This window comes from Fundulus heteroclitus, chromosome 1, assembly GCF_011125445.2.
Source record: "Fundulus heteroclitus isolate FHET01 chromosome 1, MU-UCD_Fhet_4.1, whole genome shotgun sequence".
NCBI classification, from domain to species: domain Eukaryota; kingdom Metazoa; phylum Chordata; class Actinopteri; order Cyprinodontiformes; family Fundulidae; genus Fundulus; species Fundulus heteroclitus.
In genome coordinates, this window is record NC_046361.1 from 20,828,126 (window position 1) to 20,842,583 (window position 14,458).

The following is a 14,458-nucleotide window of genomic DNA, read 5'->3' on the forward strand; positions in this document are numbered from 1 at the left end:
AGCAAGATTCACACCAAAAGCATAAGAGGTTAGACTTATTGTCGTGCGGGGTTGGGGATCTCCTAAAACTGGTGGATTTTGTGGTTTACCCACATCTGTCAGAGCTTTAGGGAATTGGACAAAGATATGTCATTTATGAGCTTCTATCAGATTCCAGAAATACTTCCCAAATTTCTCACAATTATGAGATTTTGGAAAATCCCTCTGAGGTTGCATCATCGTGCTCAGCTCCTATTTCACGAGAACATGTTTTTGGAGGCCGTTTTGGATGAAAAACGACGCTAGCCCCCTTCCAAACAGCCGTGTTGGCAGCTGGCTTTTTTCAACAGCTGAATGGAGTTGATGGATCAGAGGAGACCCACACCCAGAGAGCCGCGCTGACGGAACCGGGGAGAAACCCGATGATTCATGTCAGGCGTGGACCGCGCCTGCTCGTCCTCACACTCAACTCTGCTCAGCCGCGGAGGTGAAGGGTTAGGTCATGACTTCCGGGGTGCGACGTTTTAGGCTGCATTTGGCAGACTACTGATTTTGGTGTGTGGCTTATAAATGCATTGACCAATATGGTGTCACCATTTGTTTGTTTTTTTCATGGATGTTCACACAGCTGACAGTCGTCTATATACCTAACCTTTAGTCACAGGGCCCTTGTAACAGTGTCAATGTCATGTGGACGGAAAATGCAATGTTTACAATCTTCAGAATCCTCCTAATTTTTAAAATGCTTTCCACCAGCGTGAAAATTAACCCAAGTATAAATCCAGCTGTTCCATGAGAACCCCCCCAGAGGTTTGTTAGAGAACATTAGTTAACAGACTGCCTCATGAAAGCCAAGGAACAAAGCAGACAGGACAGGGAGAAAGTTATGGAGAAACAAACTTACCAGGGCATGGTAGGTTTACAGCTAAACTGACAGGGTGGGCAAAGGGAGCATAAATAAGAGAAGCAGCCAAGAGGCCCATGCTAATCTGGGAGGAACTGCAGATTTCCACAGCTCATGGATAAGATAAGATAAGATAAGATAAGATAGTCTTTATTGATCTCACAATGGAGAAATTCACTCGTCACATCGGCTCATACAAGAAGGTGCAGAGTAGGGAAGGTGCATTCAATTATATACAGTGAGTCTTCATATATACAATGGATCAGAAAGAATACCAAAAAAATACAAAAAAAAGGAAATAGGAATGGGCATATGATGTCTCATTTACATTCTTAGTGGTCTATATATATATATATAAACATATCTATATACTTAAATATATACATATATCTATGCGCCTACTTACATACGCACCTACGCGTATGTACGTGCATATACATTGTATACATTTGTACATACATACATACATACATACATACATGTGGGCTGACTTATGTTCAGGTGATGATAGCAGCAGAAGTCACTACATCAGGATTATTGCACGGGTTGTAGGACAGTGTATTAAATAGATTATTGCACATTGGTTATTGCACGTTAATTATTACAGTTATGGTCACAGTTATAGTGCAGCATTGTAAAATCTTGTAGCAGCAGGAATAAATGACCTACGGTAGCGCTCCTTTTTACACACAGGGTGTCTAAGTCTGGCACTAAAGGAGCTGCTCAGCTCCTCTACAGTCTGGTGCAGCGGGTGGAAGGTGTTGTCCATGATGGATGTGAACTTGGACAACACCCTCCTCTCAGCTACTTCCTCCACAGAGTCCAGAGGGCAGCCCAGGACAGAAGTGGCCTTCCTCACCAGCTTGTTCAGTCTCTTTCTGTCCCGCTCTGCACTGCCAGGAGCCCAGCAGACGACAGCGTAGAGGAGGGCTGAGGCCACCACAGAGTCATAAAAAGTTTTTAGCAGAGGCCGGCTCACTCCAAAGGACCTCAGCCTCCTCAGGAGGTGGAGCCGGCTCTGGCCCTTCTTATACAGGGCGTCGGTGTTATGAGTCCAGTCCAGCTTATTGTTGACGTGAACACCCAGGTATTTGAAACTCTCCACAGTTTCTATGTCCTCCCCCTGGATGTTCACAGGTGAGTGTGGTGGGGGTCTTCTCCTGAAGTCGATCACCATCTCCTTGGTCTTACTGGTGTTTAAGCAGTAGACGTGACAAGTTTTATTTCTACAAGGTCTGAGTGACCAGAAGAAAACCTTTGTTGGAAAAAAAAAAAAAAAAGAATCCAATCAGTAGTCCTGCATACAGTTTGACACAAGCCATATAGTGGACACGATGAGCATGTGGAGGAATGTGCCCCGGCCAGATGAAAGCAAATGTAAACTTTAATTGTACATGCAAAACTAACACTGCAAATTCTCTTCAACATGCCACCCCCCCTATGGTCAAACATGGCTGTGTTAGCATCATGCTGTGGGAATCATTTAGTTTGGCAGAGAAAGAGAAGCTATAGTCAGAGTTCAGGGGAAGTTGGACGGGTAGAAGTACAGCGCAAAAGCCTAGAACCCATTAGAGGCTGCAAAGGACTGGAGACACTAAGCGAGGGTTCTCCTTTCAGCATTAAAACATGCCTAAACATACAGCCAAAGCTACAGTAGTTTAGATCAAATAATATTCATGTGTTTGAATGGCCCAGTCAAAGGTTACACATTTAGTCTGTGGTTAGACTTGAAAACTGCTGTTCTCAAATGCTCTCCATTTATTCAGACTGGATTTGAGTTGCTTCGTGAAGACAAATGGGCAAAGGTGTCAATGTCTAAATCTCTTTTTCTCTCATTGTGGACTCATGGCGACAAAAATGGAAATGCACATAAATCAAATTTCAGCGTGTGAAGAAGTTTGAAAAAATGCGCATCCTTTTCCTTCCACATGACAGTTATGCACTACTATGTTTTGGCCCTACATAAAAAAAATCTTAATACAAAACACAAAGGTTTTTGGTGTGTTAAAATGTGAAAAAGGTCAGGAAGTCCGAACATTTGAACAGGGAACAGTGTCAGTATCTGAATTTCCAGTAGCCAGAGCTGAGCTTGCTCTGGATTGTTTCTGTGGAGAGAACAAGACGGAGTCATGGAACGCAGACTATGAGAAAGAGAGCCAAATGAGATAAGAATGCGTGATGTGAGGATGTCCGGACCGGGCCTCTTTCTCCCGCTTTGTATCTTGGTGTGCCTGGACTCATTCCCAGTTTTCCTTCAGTTTATTTTTTCAATCTGTTCTAATTAATCTTCCTCTCCCTCTCTGTCACTCATTCTCTCGTCCAGATGGAGCGTTTCTCTTTATGCTCTTACCAAACCGAATGTCTAGGGCTCCTTTTCATCATTATTCATTTTAAGGAGAAAGCTCCAAGGAAATGTTTTGTTTTAATTTGACTCTTTAGAATATTGTTTTCTATGAATTTTGCTTCATGTGACTCCTCCAATTATTAAGCCATGTAGACGATAAGGCAGTGACGAAAAAAAGTAAAATTAAACACCAAATGCAGTCATTTGGTGTTTGTCAGAGTCTCCATAACAACTAACTTCCATCAGACTTGAGGAAACTTCTGGAACAGTCATTATCTCATGACCTAATGCTCAATAAAACATCAAACATCAAAGGCGTTCAGCTCTTCACACCACAAAGTTTATTTTATTTTTGTTGCTTTCATAAACCCAGATGCTTATTTTCATAAATGTTACTCGCTTTAGCTGCAGGCTTGCTGCAGACAGTTGTCTGAAGTAGAAATCCACACTAATGCTAAGGTCAACTAACAGTGATTGCTGGATAAATTCAACTTCAAACACGGATAAACAATTGGTATAGTCCCCCTTTAGATCAACATAGGGGACAGATTTGTTTTGAATGGCTTAAACGCCGACACGTTGAAGGCGCTGCTAAGCTGGTCAGTTAAATTTATACAACGTACTTAGCACCAAACAGATGACTGGCATCCCAGCTGAAATAATTACTTCAGGGACAATGTGTTACCACATGGTCATGATGCATGGGTTTGGATTGTTGCAACATGCTGGATAAAACACAGGAGATGTGTTGCAAACAGTCTTTATGCGTCTTTGTGTTTCATCGCCGCTCGTGGCTGTGTACGGTGCCAAAAGTATTCGTACCTTTAAAATCTTTCCAAGTTTTCCCAAGTTATAACCTTGTTATAACCTAGTTATAAGTTATAACCTTGTTAATACAAATTGGCAGATAATTGTACATCTGAATGAGTAAATAGACCTTTGTGTAATTTAGTGTCACTACATATACAGCTCCTTCTGTGATGGTCCGTTTGTCGTAGAGCATCCGAGAAGAAATAGGACCATGAAGTCCAGGGAACACACAAGACAAGTGGATAAAGTTGTAAATAAATTTAAAGCACGGTTAGGTTATAAAATAAAATCCAAAGCTTTCGACAATTTACAGAGCAGTGTTCTACCCGTCATCTGAAAATGGAAAGAGTACTGCACAAAGCTACTAGCCATCAAGGAGATGGCTTGATGCCACGCTGATCCGCAGCTTAGGTGGGACGATCTATTGACATATCAGTCGTGCGCTCATTTTGCCTTTTTAGAAGAGCTGCAAAAAGAAATCCACTGGTAAAAGAAAGTCATAAGTAACAATATAGTATGAGACGCAGCAAATAGTTGAACTTCAAGATTCTGGTGATCTTGGCCTGCAAGATACTGTGGTGAAATTCCTTTCAGGACATGCTCCAGCTTAGAGTACACACAACAAACAACAGACAGTAAAAATGTGTACAGTTGTTTTCTCACATTAGAGCGTGCAAAAGAAAAAGAAAGAAAAAAGTTTTCCGAGGGCTTTCAGAGTCCGAAATTTTCAGAGTCCGAGTGCTTTGATATTAGTCCCTTCGCAAGTGTTGTGAGCCGTGTTACAAAGAGAACCATATTCTTTCTACTTGAAAATGATGCACTACTTTGTGCTGACTTTGCAATGATCTGTCTCATAAATTCCTCTAAAGCACAATGAGGTTTGTGGCTTTAACACTACAAAATGTGACGAACTTCAAGGGAGTGGTTACTTGTGAAATATTGCGCAAGGCATGGGAACTTGGGTTTTACAGCCTAACTTGTTAAGTCTACACGACAAATTCCACCTTCTTCTTCATGCTATCTTCAGCCAAGGTCACATTAATCTCTCTGATAATGATGGAAGGCTTATCTGTTGACTCATGTCTCTTTTGGCGTTCACACCTTTAATTGTAGCTGACATATTTTTCCTCTGTTTTGTCTTCCCCTCTCCCAGATGGACCCAGTCCAGAAGGCCGTGATAAACCACACCTTCGGAGTGCCTCTGGTCAAGACCAAGCGGCCGGTCATCTCCTGCAATGTATGCCAGATCCGCTTCAACTCAGAGGTAGAGGAAGATAAGATAACATCATCCCTCCCTTCTGTCCAATGTTGTCCCATGTGACATATGTGGTTATGGTAAAATGCATTTTACAAATAAGATTATGGAACATGTAAAGTTTCACAAATCAGGGCATTATGAGAGGCCGTGATCCTTACCTGGTCTTTGTATTAGCTGAATCCATCCATGATCTCTATACCTAATTATCCATGCAGGGTTGCAGAGGCACCAGTGCCTCTCTCCAGTGTACCCAGGACAGGTCGCCGGTCCATCACAGGGCAACACAGAGACACACAGGACAAACAACCAGGCACACACAAGAGAGACCAATTAAAGTGCCAGTCATGTTTTTGAACACAAAACTTTCTTGCTGCTTTGGCCAAAAGGCTTCCAACTGTGCCACTATGCAGGCCTTTCATTAGCTAAATGTAGATAAATGTGCATAAAACATCCAGTTAAGACCAAAATTATTCATCTATTTGGCAGATTTAGAAATAATATGACTTTCATTCAACCAAATACCAATGTAAAAGGAGTTATTACTTTTAATAATATTTGGTAATTATCGGAAGGTATTTAAAAATGGCATCTCAACAATGGTTCATATAATATTCCATAATCAATGGAAAAATATTTTCTGAAATTGCATTAATCAAACCCTTCATGTAACTACTGAACAGTATTTGACATGTTTCCACTGTTATTTTGACTATTTATCTTTGGTGATGACATAAGGCTGAAAAGCCTCCTTGCCATCACCCTAATCTTTAGCTCCCTCCACAGATCCACTATTAGATTAAAGTCGAGATTCTAGCTAGGCTGCTATATTCAGCCGAGCCAGAATCTTAATATGACTATCAGGTAAAATAATATTCTCTAAAATTCAAATATCATTTTAAGCCTATATCTGCCAGGGTATGAATATATTTGGCTTTAACTGTATAAAAACATGACATTTTTAAAATTATAGTAACATCCTGCAGATAGGTCTGAATTGAGCTGTGCTTGAGTAAATAGTTATTAAACTCATTTAACAGAACACAACAAATAGAAGTGAGACAAATTACCCAAACAAACAAGTCACAGAGTACTTGATGATCTTGAGTTAGTGTATCTTAAGATGGGTCGACAAGCTACTAAAGTAAGCTTAGTTTTGTTGTGAAATTAGTTATATGGCACATTGTATGTCACATTTTGTTTAAATAACTAATTTACACCTTTTGCCATTGCTATAATATATTTTCCCCAAAGTTTTCTCTTTGGAATAAACCGGACGGCTCTCTGTCTCATTTTGCCTGCCCCAAAAGCAGAGCGTGGTGTGGAGGATGTTGTGCATTTCTCTGGTCCATGTTTTGACTCGTTTGACCCGACTGGAATTCATTTCATGCCGGCGTGGAGTTTGCAGGAGCAACAATCCCCGTAGCTTATAAGCGCTGCAGCATAAACAACAGGAAGTTTGACTGAGATTTGAAACATGTTGGAAACACTTCAGATAAACACAATAAACCTTACACCACCGTCACCAACCTGCATGCACGACTGTTAACTGATGAATGAAGCCAGAAATGGAAGTGTCTCATGAATAGGGGTGCCAAACCCAATCCTCATTCTTTTGTCTTTCTTGGGTGGATAATTAGGATGGGCACATGACAACATCAGGGAAAAATGTCATGTGCTCCCTGTATAATTTGGGTGTGATTCCACCTATGCTGTGGTGCAGAATTGAGGGCCCTTTAGTGCAGCCGTGCACAGTACACAACATTAAGGAGTGGACCGACGCTATATATACTCTACACATCTGTAATCATGGTTTCCATGTGGTCAGGCAGCAGCAGGGCTGTAATCTTCTCTATGTGGACTTTTCTTCTTTGTGTCCTCCCAGGCAACAGGAAGCTGTCAGACATGTTTACGTATGAAATACTTTGAGAGCCATGGCCGGAGATCACGCACCTGGCCCCTTTAGTTGAGAAGTCATGCTAGAAATTATGGATATAAATTAGTAAAGAGTTTCAGGATTTTACATTACTTAGTGTTGTAATAATGAAAGCTAAGAATCAAAGAGACAGGAATCTGGAAATGTGTCACTGCTTTTAGGAGGTTTTAGACAACTTATAGTTCAGACAACATTAAGTTATATGATAAAAAATTGCCTGTACATTTGTGTTGTCTTATATTAATTTTAGGTAATCACAAGTCACTAATGCAATATAATAATGGGGAGCAATTTAAATGATACAAGAAACCACAATGAAATACATTCTGAAAAAGAGATTCCTATTTTTTTTAATTGATTATAATGTATCAGACGACTCTTTATTCTTTTGCCCTCAACAATAAATAATCTGGCAAATGATCACGCTAATTACACGATGACTGCATTGTTTAAATGATTTGTTGACAAAAGGGGATGATTAGGTATTTGTTCCTGACTATCAACTCTATAACATGAGATTTGATTAAAAACTCTATAGTTTTGTGCCAAATGCGTATGAATAGGGGATATCGACTTAAAAATTATCATCATCATTAGTTTTATTTGAAGAGATCATCACAACAATTATAAACTAAAATATTTAGAAATTAATAACATTCTTTTGAACTCAAAATCTATCACTACATACTGACAGATCCTCATGAAAAACTAATCATGTTCACAATAAAATGGAACCAGTGGACAGTGAACAGTGGACAGCTATATAGATAGCTATATAAACTCAGTTTATATATAGTAGCCTTTTAATTTTTTTGCTTGATTAATTTCCATACTTGTTCGCCACCTGCTGTCGCCTTACATATATGACATGTCAGCACAGACATATAGATCCACTATTATATACAATATGTTAAACACACAACACACAATCAGAGTGGAGGACTACATTTAGTGTGCTACTGAACTGGGTGCTTCGTTTGAATGATTCACTCGTTTAGTCGCTACAACAACCCTCCAGTCTTCATGCTGCTGGACCATGTGCAGTGATTTAGTGTCAGTCTTGTTAATTAGTCGGCACATGTTGAGCAGACCTACACCCACCTATTCCTCACTGTCATGATCGTTTGGAGAGTGTTCAAGGATTAAAGGACACACTGTAGTACATCAGCAATGTCAAACTTTCAGCAGAGCTTTGCTTGTATATCTGTTAGCAGGAGAACAACAATCCTTATTGCCAAAGATTAGCGCTCCACCATTATTGTTTTTCATTCATAAATAGGAAAACGTCCCAATAAGCTTGACTATTAATTTTAGAACAATCTGGCAGGATTTATTCTCTCAAGTTTGGACCAAGTCATAAATGTTGATGTTTTGTTTTCTAATAAATGTTAGTTAAACGGCTCGCCGAAGGTAAAAGCTCTAAAAAAATTCCAGCTTTGTCTCAATCTTCCCATCCTCCTCATATGTTACTCCACACAGCACTTCAGCTGCTTTCATCAGTGCCACTAGTTCTTCACTCTACTCGTCCTTTTTCATATCCTCTCTGAGCAACCTTCTCGCCCGCTTTCTATTTTCCTCCCTCTTTCATCACGCTGCATTATTTACAGTGTGGAAATTCCTAAAATTGCCTGCCACTACTTATTATAAGATGCATTCGTCAAGGGCATGGATTAGCCCCTTGCTCAGACAGCAGCAGTGCATCTTGGGAAACTGGTGGAGGGGGGGTTGGAGGAGAAGGACAGGGGCAGGAGACGGGAGGGGAGGGTTTGTGCCCTGTAGTCTCAGCGCTGTGTGGTGGTGTGAGGTGCTAAATGCTGGCTGATGCAGAATAACCTTGGTGGCATGCAGCAATTGTGACATTACAGTCTCTGTGGAGCTGCATTGGCTGACGTCACAGCTGCTGCAGTAGGAAGAGGCTGATATACATCTCTTGTGTTCGTCCTTGTCTCCTCACTGCTTTTCTCCTTCTTTCACCTCACTTGTTCGATATATCCGATCGGTTTCTGCTCTTTGTTTTGTGCCAAGCTCAGCAGCTATAACTGAGCATCTAAACTTTATCATGACGATCAACAACAGTCGCATCTTTGGGATGCTTTTTCATTTTACTTGATTTCTATTTTAGCGCAGCTCTTTGCAGCGATAATGGTCAACTTTAAACGCTGTTTTTGCTTCGTCCTACTCTTATAGCCTTGGTAGCTGATCCCTTTGGCTTGATAGGAGAGGATAAGATGGTATTTGTTCACTTGCCTATCTCCTTACAGTCTCCTTTTCATCTGAGTTATCGCTTCTTTCTAAGCCGGCCTCATAACTTTCTCTAACTTAATCTGAAGGCTTTGCTGAAGCACTTCAATAAGTTCCTTTTGACAGGGAACAGTTGGGATCTAAATTTACAGGAAACACGTGTTCCTTAAAAAGTGCTGCAGAGTCTTTCAAGAGCTATTACAGGATTTTTGAGTGGAGAGTGTGTTTCACAGGAAGATCACGGGGGGGTACATCACCTCCTCTCTCCATTTCTTTTCTATTTTTAAAGAAACATCCAATGCAAACAAAAAGGAATATTTACAGTTTGTAAGACACAATCTGGAAGTCAGCTTCTATCTTGGCTCCTCAGGGACAAGCCGTTACTGTCAGCCTCCAGGTTCGACTGATCTGGATTTATACTAAATGAGGAACCCTACAGAGTTATCTAACGTAGGTATGATATCACCTGCTTAAAACGTTTAACAGGAACTCAATTTAAAATTGTGACCTATCCCTTCAGGGTTCATGGCGACAGCTCTTGTCTGAGATGCTATAACACAGCCACATGAAGCTAACACAAACAACCAGACTGGGTAACATTACTCATCACCCCCTGCCTACTTTGGCAAGCCAGGCTATCTCCACACTTGAGCCTGTGATCACGGTGATGTTCTAAGTGTCAGTCAAAGTGTCCAACCCTTTCAGCGCTCATCGCAGCTGACAGCTGCTCGTTGAGACAAAATCTCTCCCTGGCAAATATAAGTAATCCAGCCTCTTAAATCAATACAGACGTTGTTGGGCTCTCAGGGAAAATTAACTGGTAGCAACAGCTTCCTCCGTGACAAATTAGCTCACTTAATGTACTTGTGGAGTCAAGTGCAAAACTGACATAACAAGTACCAAATATATCAGCAAGGAGCCAGTTTGCACTTTTCATTGAGGAAGTTAAGTATGGATTAACACACGGCACAAAGGTTTACCCAAATTAGAATATGTGTTGTGTGAAGTGGTGTCTGTCTGTTTCACAGTCACCTTCCTGTATATCCAGACTTTAGGCGATAGCTCTGCATATAAACCTCATCTCACACACCATGTTGTTCCTGACTCACATACCTCTGTATAGTAACACCGCCGCTAGAGACAGACTGTCCTAATGTCAATGTAATCTCCTGACAATTGACTCTGAACAAACACATTAGCTGGTACCTAGTCTGTCATCAAGATGTCATCTTTTCTGGACAGGATCTCTCTTCCATTTTTCAAGCTGGGATCTAGGGTTGCATTATGTTAGGATAACATAACATTGCAATATTATAGTTGAATATAGTGATGATATTTATTGCTGGTGAAGATTCTCAGTCATCCAGGTCATGGTCATTGGCCATTAAGCCATTAAGCCAGCAGATTTGACCGAAACGGGACCAGTTTCGGTCCAATCTGCTGCCTTAATGGCTTTAACGACCGCCCATTACTAAGGGGTGGACCTGTTTCGGTTGAATTTGCATGTTATCTAAGCCATTACAAGGCCTTTGTTTGGCAGTAGTATAAAGCTTGTTACTCCACATTACTCTAGACTTTTTGAATTGAGAAAGCTTCCTGGAGAGGAAGTGAAAAGTCTTCAACTACGAAAAACAAGTCCAGTTGCTTTGTTTTTTACTTTTTTTATTGTTATCAACCCACATTCTCCTGTCTGCTCATTTAGATTCCCTTCATCCTGTCTATATTGATCTGTAGGACCATTTCCACTAGGATGTGTATCGGGTTTAGGCATAAACTTTTGAGATTAATAAGAGCGTAGAAAGTAAGCCAGGTTTTCTTATCTAACGTTGTCTAACCTCACAAATGGAGGGTTAGGGCTACTTTACCTCTTTTTTTGCGCACTTCTGCTGGGCTTTGCTGACTCGCTCGGCTCCATTGCTTCTCCTTGTTTACTCATTGCGCGCATGTACAATATTGTACTTTTGGTCATGTTGTCTTGTTATGGTAAATTTACACACAAGCGCTTCGTTTACAAACAGATCAAAAACAAAGTGTAAAACACAGAAATAAAATATAAGCCAACAGGGCGCGATAAGTGAGCTACTGATGTAGAAATTCATAAGGTCATAGTACGTGACTTGGCCCCTTTAAGAGTTATCAAAAAGATAATTTTAAAGATATGTGATTCAACAAAATAGTGATTCAAGTCATCTGCTAAGTGAAGACCATTAATATGATCCAAACTCCTTCAAATAGCTGCTAAGGGTTGTCAATATGCTATGACTTCAGAACAAAGTGCATCTAGAGAGGTTGTGTGCTTGTTCTTATTACACTTAAAAGCTCCCCCTTAAATTACTGACATAGTAAAAATAATTTTGCTTAAAACTAAAGTATAAGAAATTAATCTTAGACTTACTCTCATTCATTGAACAAGTTGTCCAATCTGGATAAGTGTGTAGCTCTCAGTAAAAATAAATAAATAAATAAATAAATAAACATATGGGGACTACAGCTGCCACAGGCAGCAAAATGTACTGGATGTAATTTCTTTTTCAAACACCTCTCCTATGATGGTTTTACCTTTAGACTGAGTGTTCCTATCAAGTTGTAACAACTCATAAAGTAATTTTGCCAAAAACGGAGATGTAGATGATGTTTAGAATATGTCTTCTAACTAATGGACAACACCAAAATAGGATAACAAACCCTTATTTTAGTAAAGAAATTAAGCAAGTGTGCCTAGATGGTAAGGGTTAACTAATAAAATTTAACTAAACAATTTTCTTTTTACACTAAGCTAACAATGATGTCACTATAATAGCAAATGATGAAACATCTTTTCTCTATTGGCCAAAATCTCCTCTTTCTCTGCTGTGCTAGTACTACTCATTACAACCTCCTCCACTGCAGCAAGTCCTTAGTGTTTTACATTCCTAATATGTTTTAAACTATGTGACAGGTTTAATAAAAACATCTGCCGCCATGTCTGCTGTTGGACATTGCTCACTGGTTTTCTTGCCAAAGAAAACGGGCCGGAACAAATGAAATTATATATACCCTCGACATGTTTACATTTCACACTGTATACTGAGTTCTTCAATTAAATGTCCCTCGTTTCAGTTCTTTCAACAACTGCACAAAATGCAAACTCTCCTGCACAGTTGCTGCGGGCTGGTTATTCTGCAGGTAAAACTAAACCTCGCTGTTATTATGAGTTTGTGTTTGTCCCTCATAGCCCATCTCTGAATCAGTTGGTTTTGTCACTGACTCAACTTTGCTTTATCTTTGGCTCGGACCCGACTAATACATATCTCGTCCTGATGAAATCATCATCAGTCATCTCTGGATCTGTCAGAAGCTAGCATTCGACAAAAGCTTTAGTTTTGAACTCACTAGCATGAGTTTTAAGACACTAAATCTGACCTGATGGGCTGTTTTTTCATGACCAGAACAGGCCCTCTCTTCACACGTTGGGTCATGCTTTCTCTTGCCCTTTCTGTCTGCACAGCACACTGGTCCAGATCCTTTCATCTTTGAAATATCAGCTCTGCTTTAGTAGATAAGGGCTGTTCAACATGTGTGTTAGAACACCTGCCTTAAATTACTGCGGCCGTATTTACACAGCATGTCCGCAGCTCTTTGGGCAAACCGCCGTCTACCATCACACACCTTGCACATTTCAACATTCTGCTTATTTCAGGAACAAAAAGGTGCTAATGTGTTTTGCCCTTTGGCGTTCCTGCAAACCACTGACAGAAGTATTCTTTCTGTGAACTCAGTGCCGCTGTCTGACGTAAGACGCACAGAAGTAGCAACAACTGACTTTTTAGCTCTTCAGAAGCGGACAAATATCAAAGTTGAGTTGTCATTAGCTTATTCTAACAATTTAAACTAGTAACATTATATATAATAAGACAGAATAATAATAACTAATAATAATAACTATTAATAATTTCCTAATATGTGATTTTTTTTCTCCGTCTTGATTAAATGTACAAAGATGTGCAGTTTTTAAGGCTTTTGAACAGTTTTTAAATGGGTATCAATAATTGTGGAGGCCACAGCCTGTCCATATTGATAGTAACGGCTTAACTGCATGCCTCGCATACAAAATATTTTCCTGAGGCTCAATGTACTGTTTCATATTACTTTAACACATCTGACAAGACTGATTTTAGGTGTTAAAATGATGGCCCAGGGTTATAAACAGATCAGTGTTCTTTTGCTTTTCACATAACGAACTTATCTAACACCGAGAGACCTTAAATGACTTTGTTACTCTAATGAACAAATTGCATAATTTTCTAATGTTCTTGTTGTTCACGTTAATAAAGACAAGATACTTTTAAATTTGCATTCCTGAGAAGTGTGGTCTCTTTATACAACAAATAGGTTCAGGTTGAGACCAAATAATGGTACTATCTATAAAAACGTAAAAATTATCATAGCATCTTTTTTCCTCAACTTCTCAGTAATCAACGCCTCCAATCTGGACGCCTCCTTTCTGCCTGCATTGACTTACAAACTGCCTGCACTGACTTACAAATAGATGAAATGTCACATTAGCATAAGACCATGGTTTGTCATGCAGGCGTGATACTAACCCTACCTGTTCTCTACCTGTCTACGATGGTGTCCTCTTTCAATGTACTAACATGCTTTCCTTGTTGTTCCGTAGAGCCAAGCAGAGGCCCATTATAAGGGGAACCGCCACGCCAGGAGAGTTAAGGGCATTGAGACGTCCAAGAGTCGCCCTCAGGAGGGGGACAAGCCTCATGCCCTACCCCAGACCTCACCACCATCTCCACCTGGAGCCCCTGGCCCTGCCCATGACTGTGAGCCAGGCAAAGCAGGTGAGAGAGCCAAAAAAGGCTACCAGACACACAAACATACAAACATAATCGTCCGGATCCACGCAGGATGTTCAGGGATTAACATTTTGCTGGAATATGTAATGGGAAATATGGAAGAATAACAAAGCCTGCTAATCAAAATATCTTTACAGAGGCT

The 14,458-nt window shown here is 40.2% G+C and overlaps 1 protein-coding gene across 3 annotated transcripts in view; it reads left to right on the forward strand.

The window, feature by feature from the left end:
* The window catches only part of znf385a (zinc finger protein 385A), a 112,652-nt gene that overhangs the window by 74,133 nt on the left and 24,061 nt on the right, over nt 1-14,458 (forward strand). For all 3 annotated transcript variants that reach the window (XM_021318488.2, XM_012866555.3, XM_012866556.3), the window contains 2 exons: nt 5,191-5,301; nt 14,127-14,301. In XM_021318488.2, coding sequence (XP_021174163.2) covers nt 5,191-5,301; nt 14,127-14,301 — 286 coding nt within the window. The remainder of the gene's footprint in view (nt 1-5,190; nt 5,302-14,126; nt 14,302-14,458) is intronic.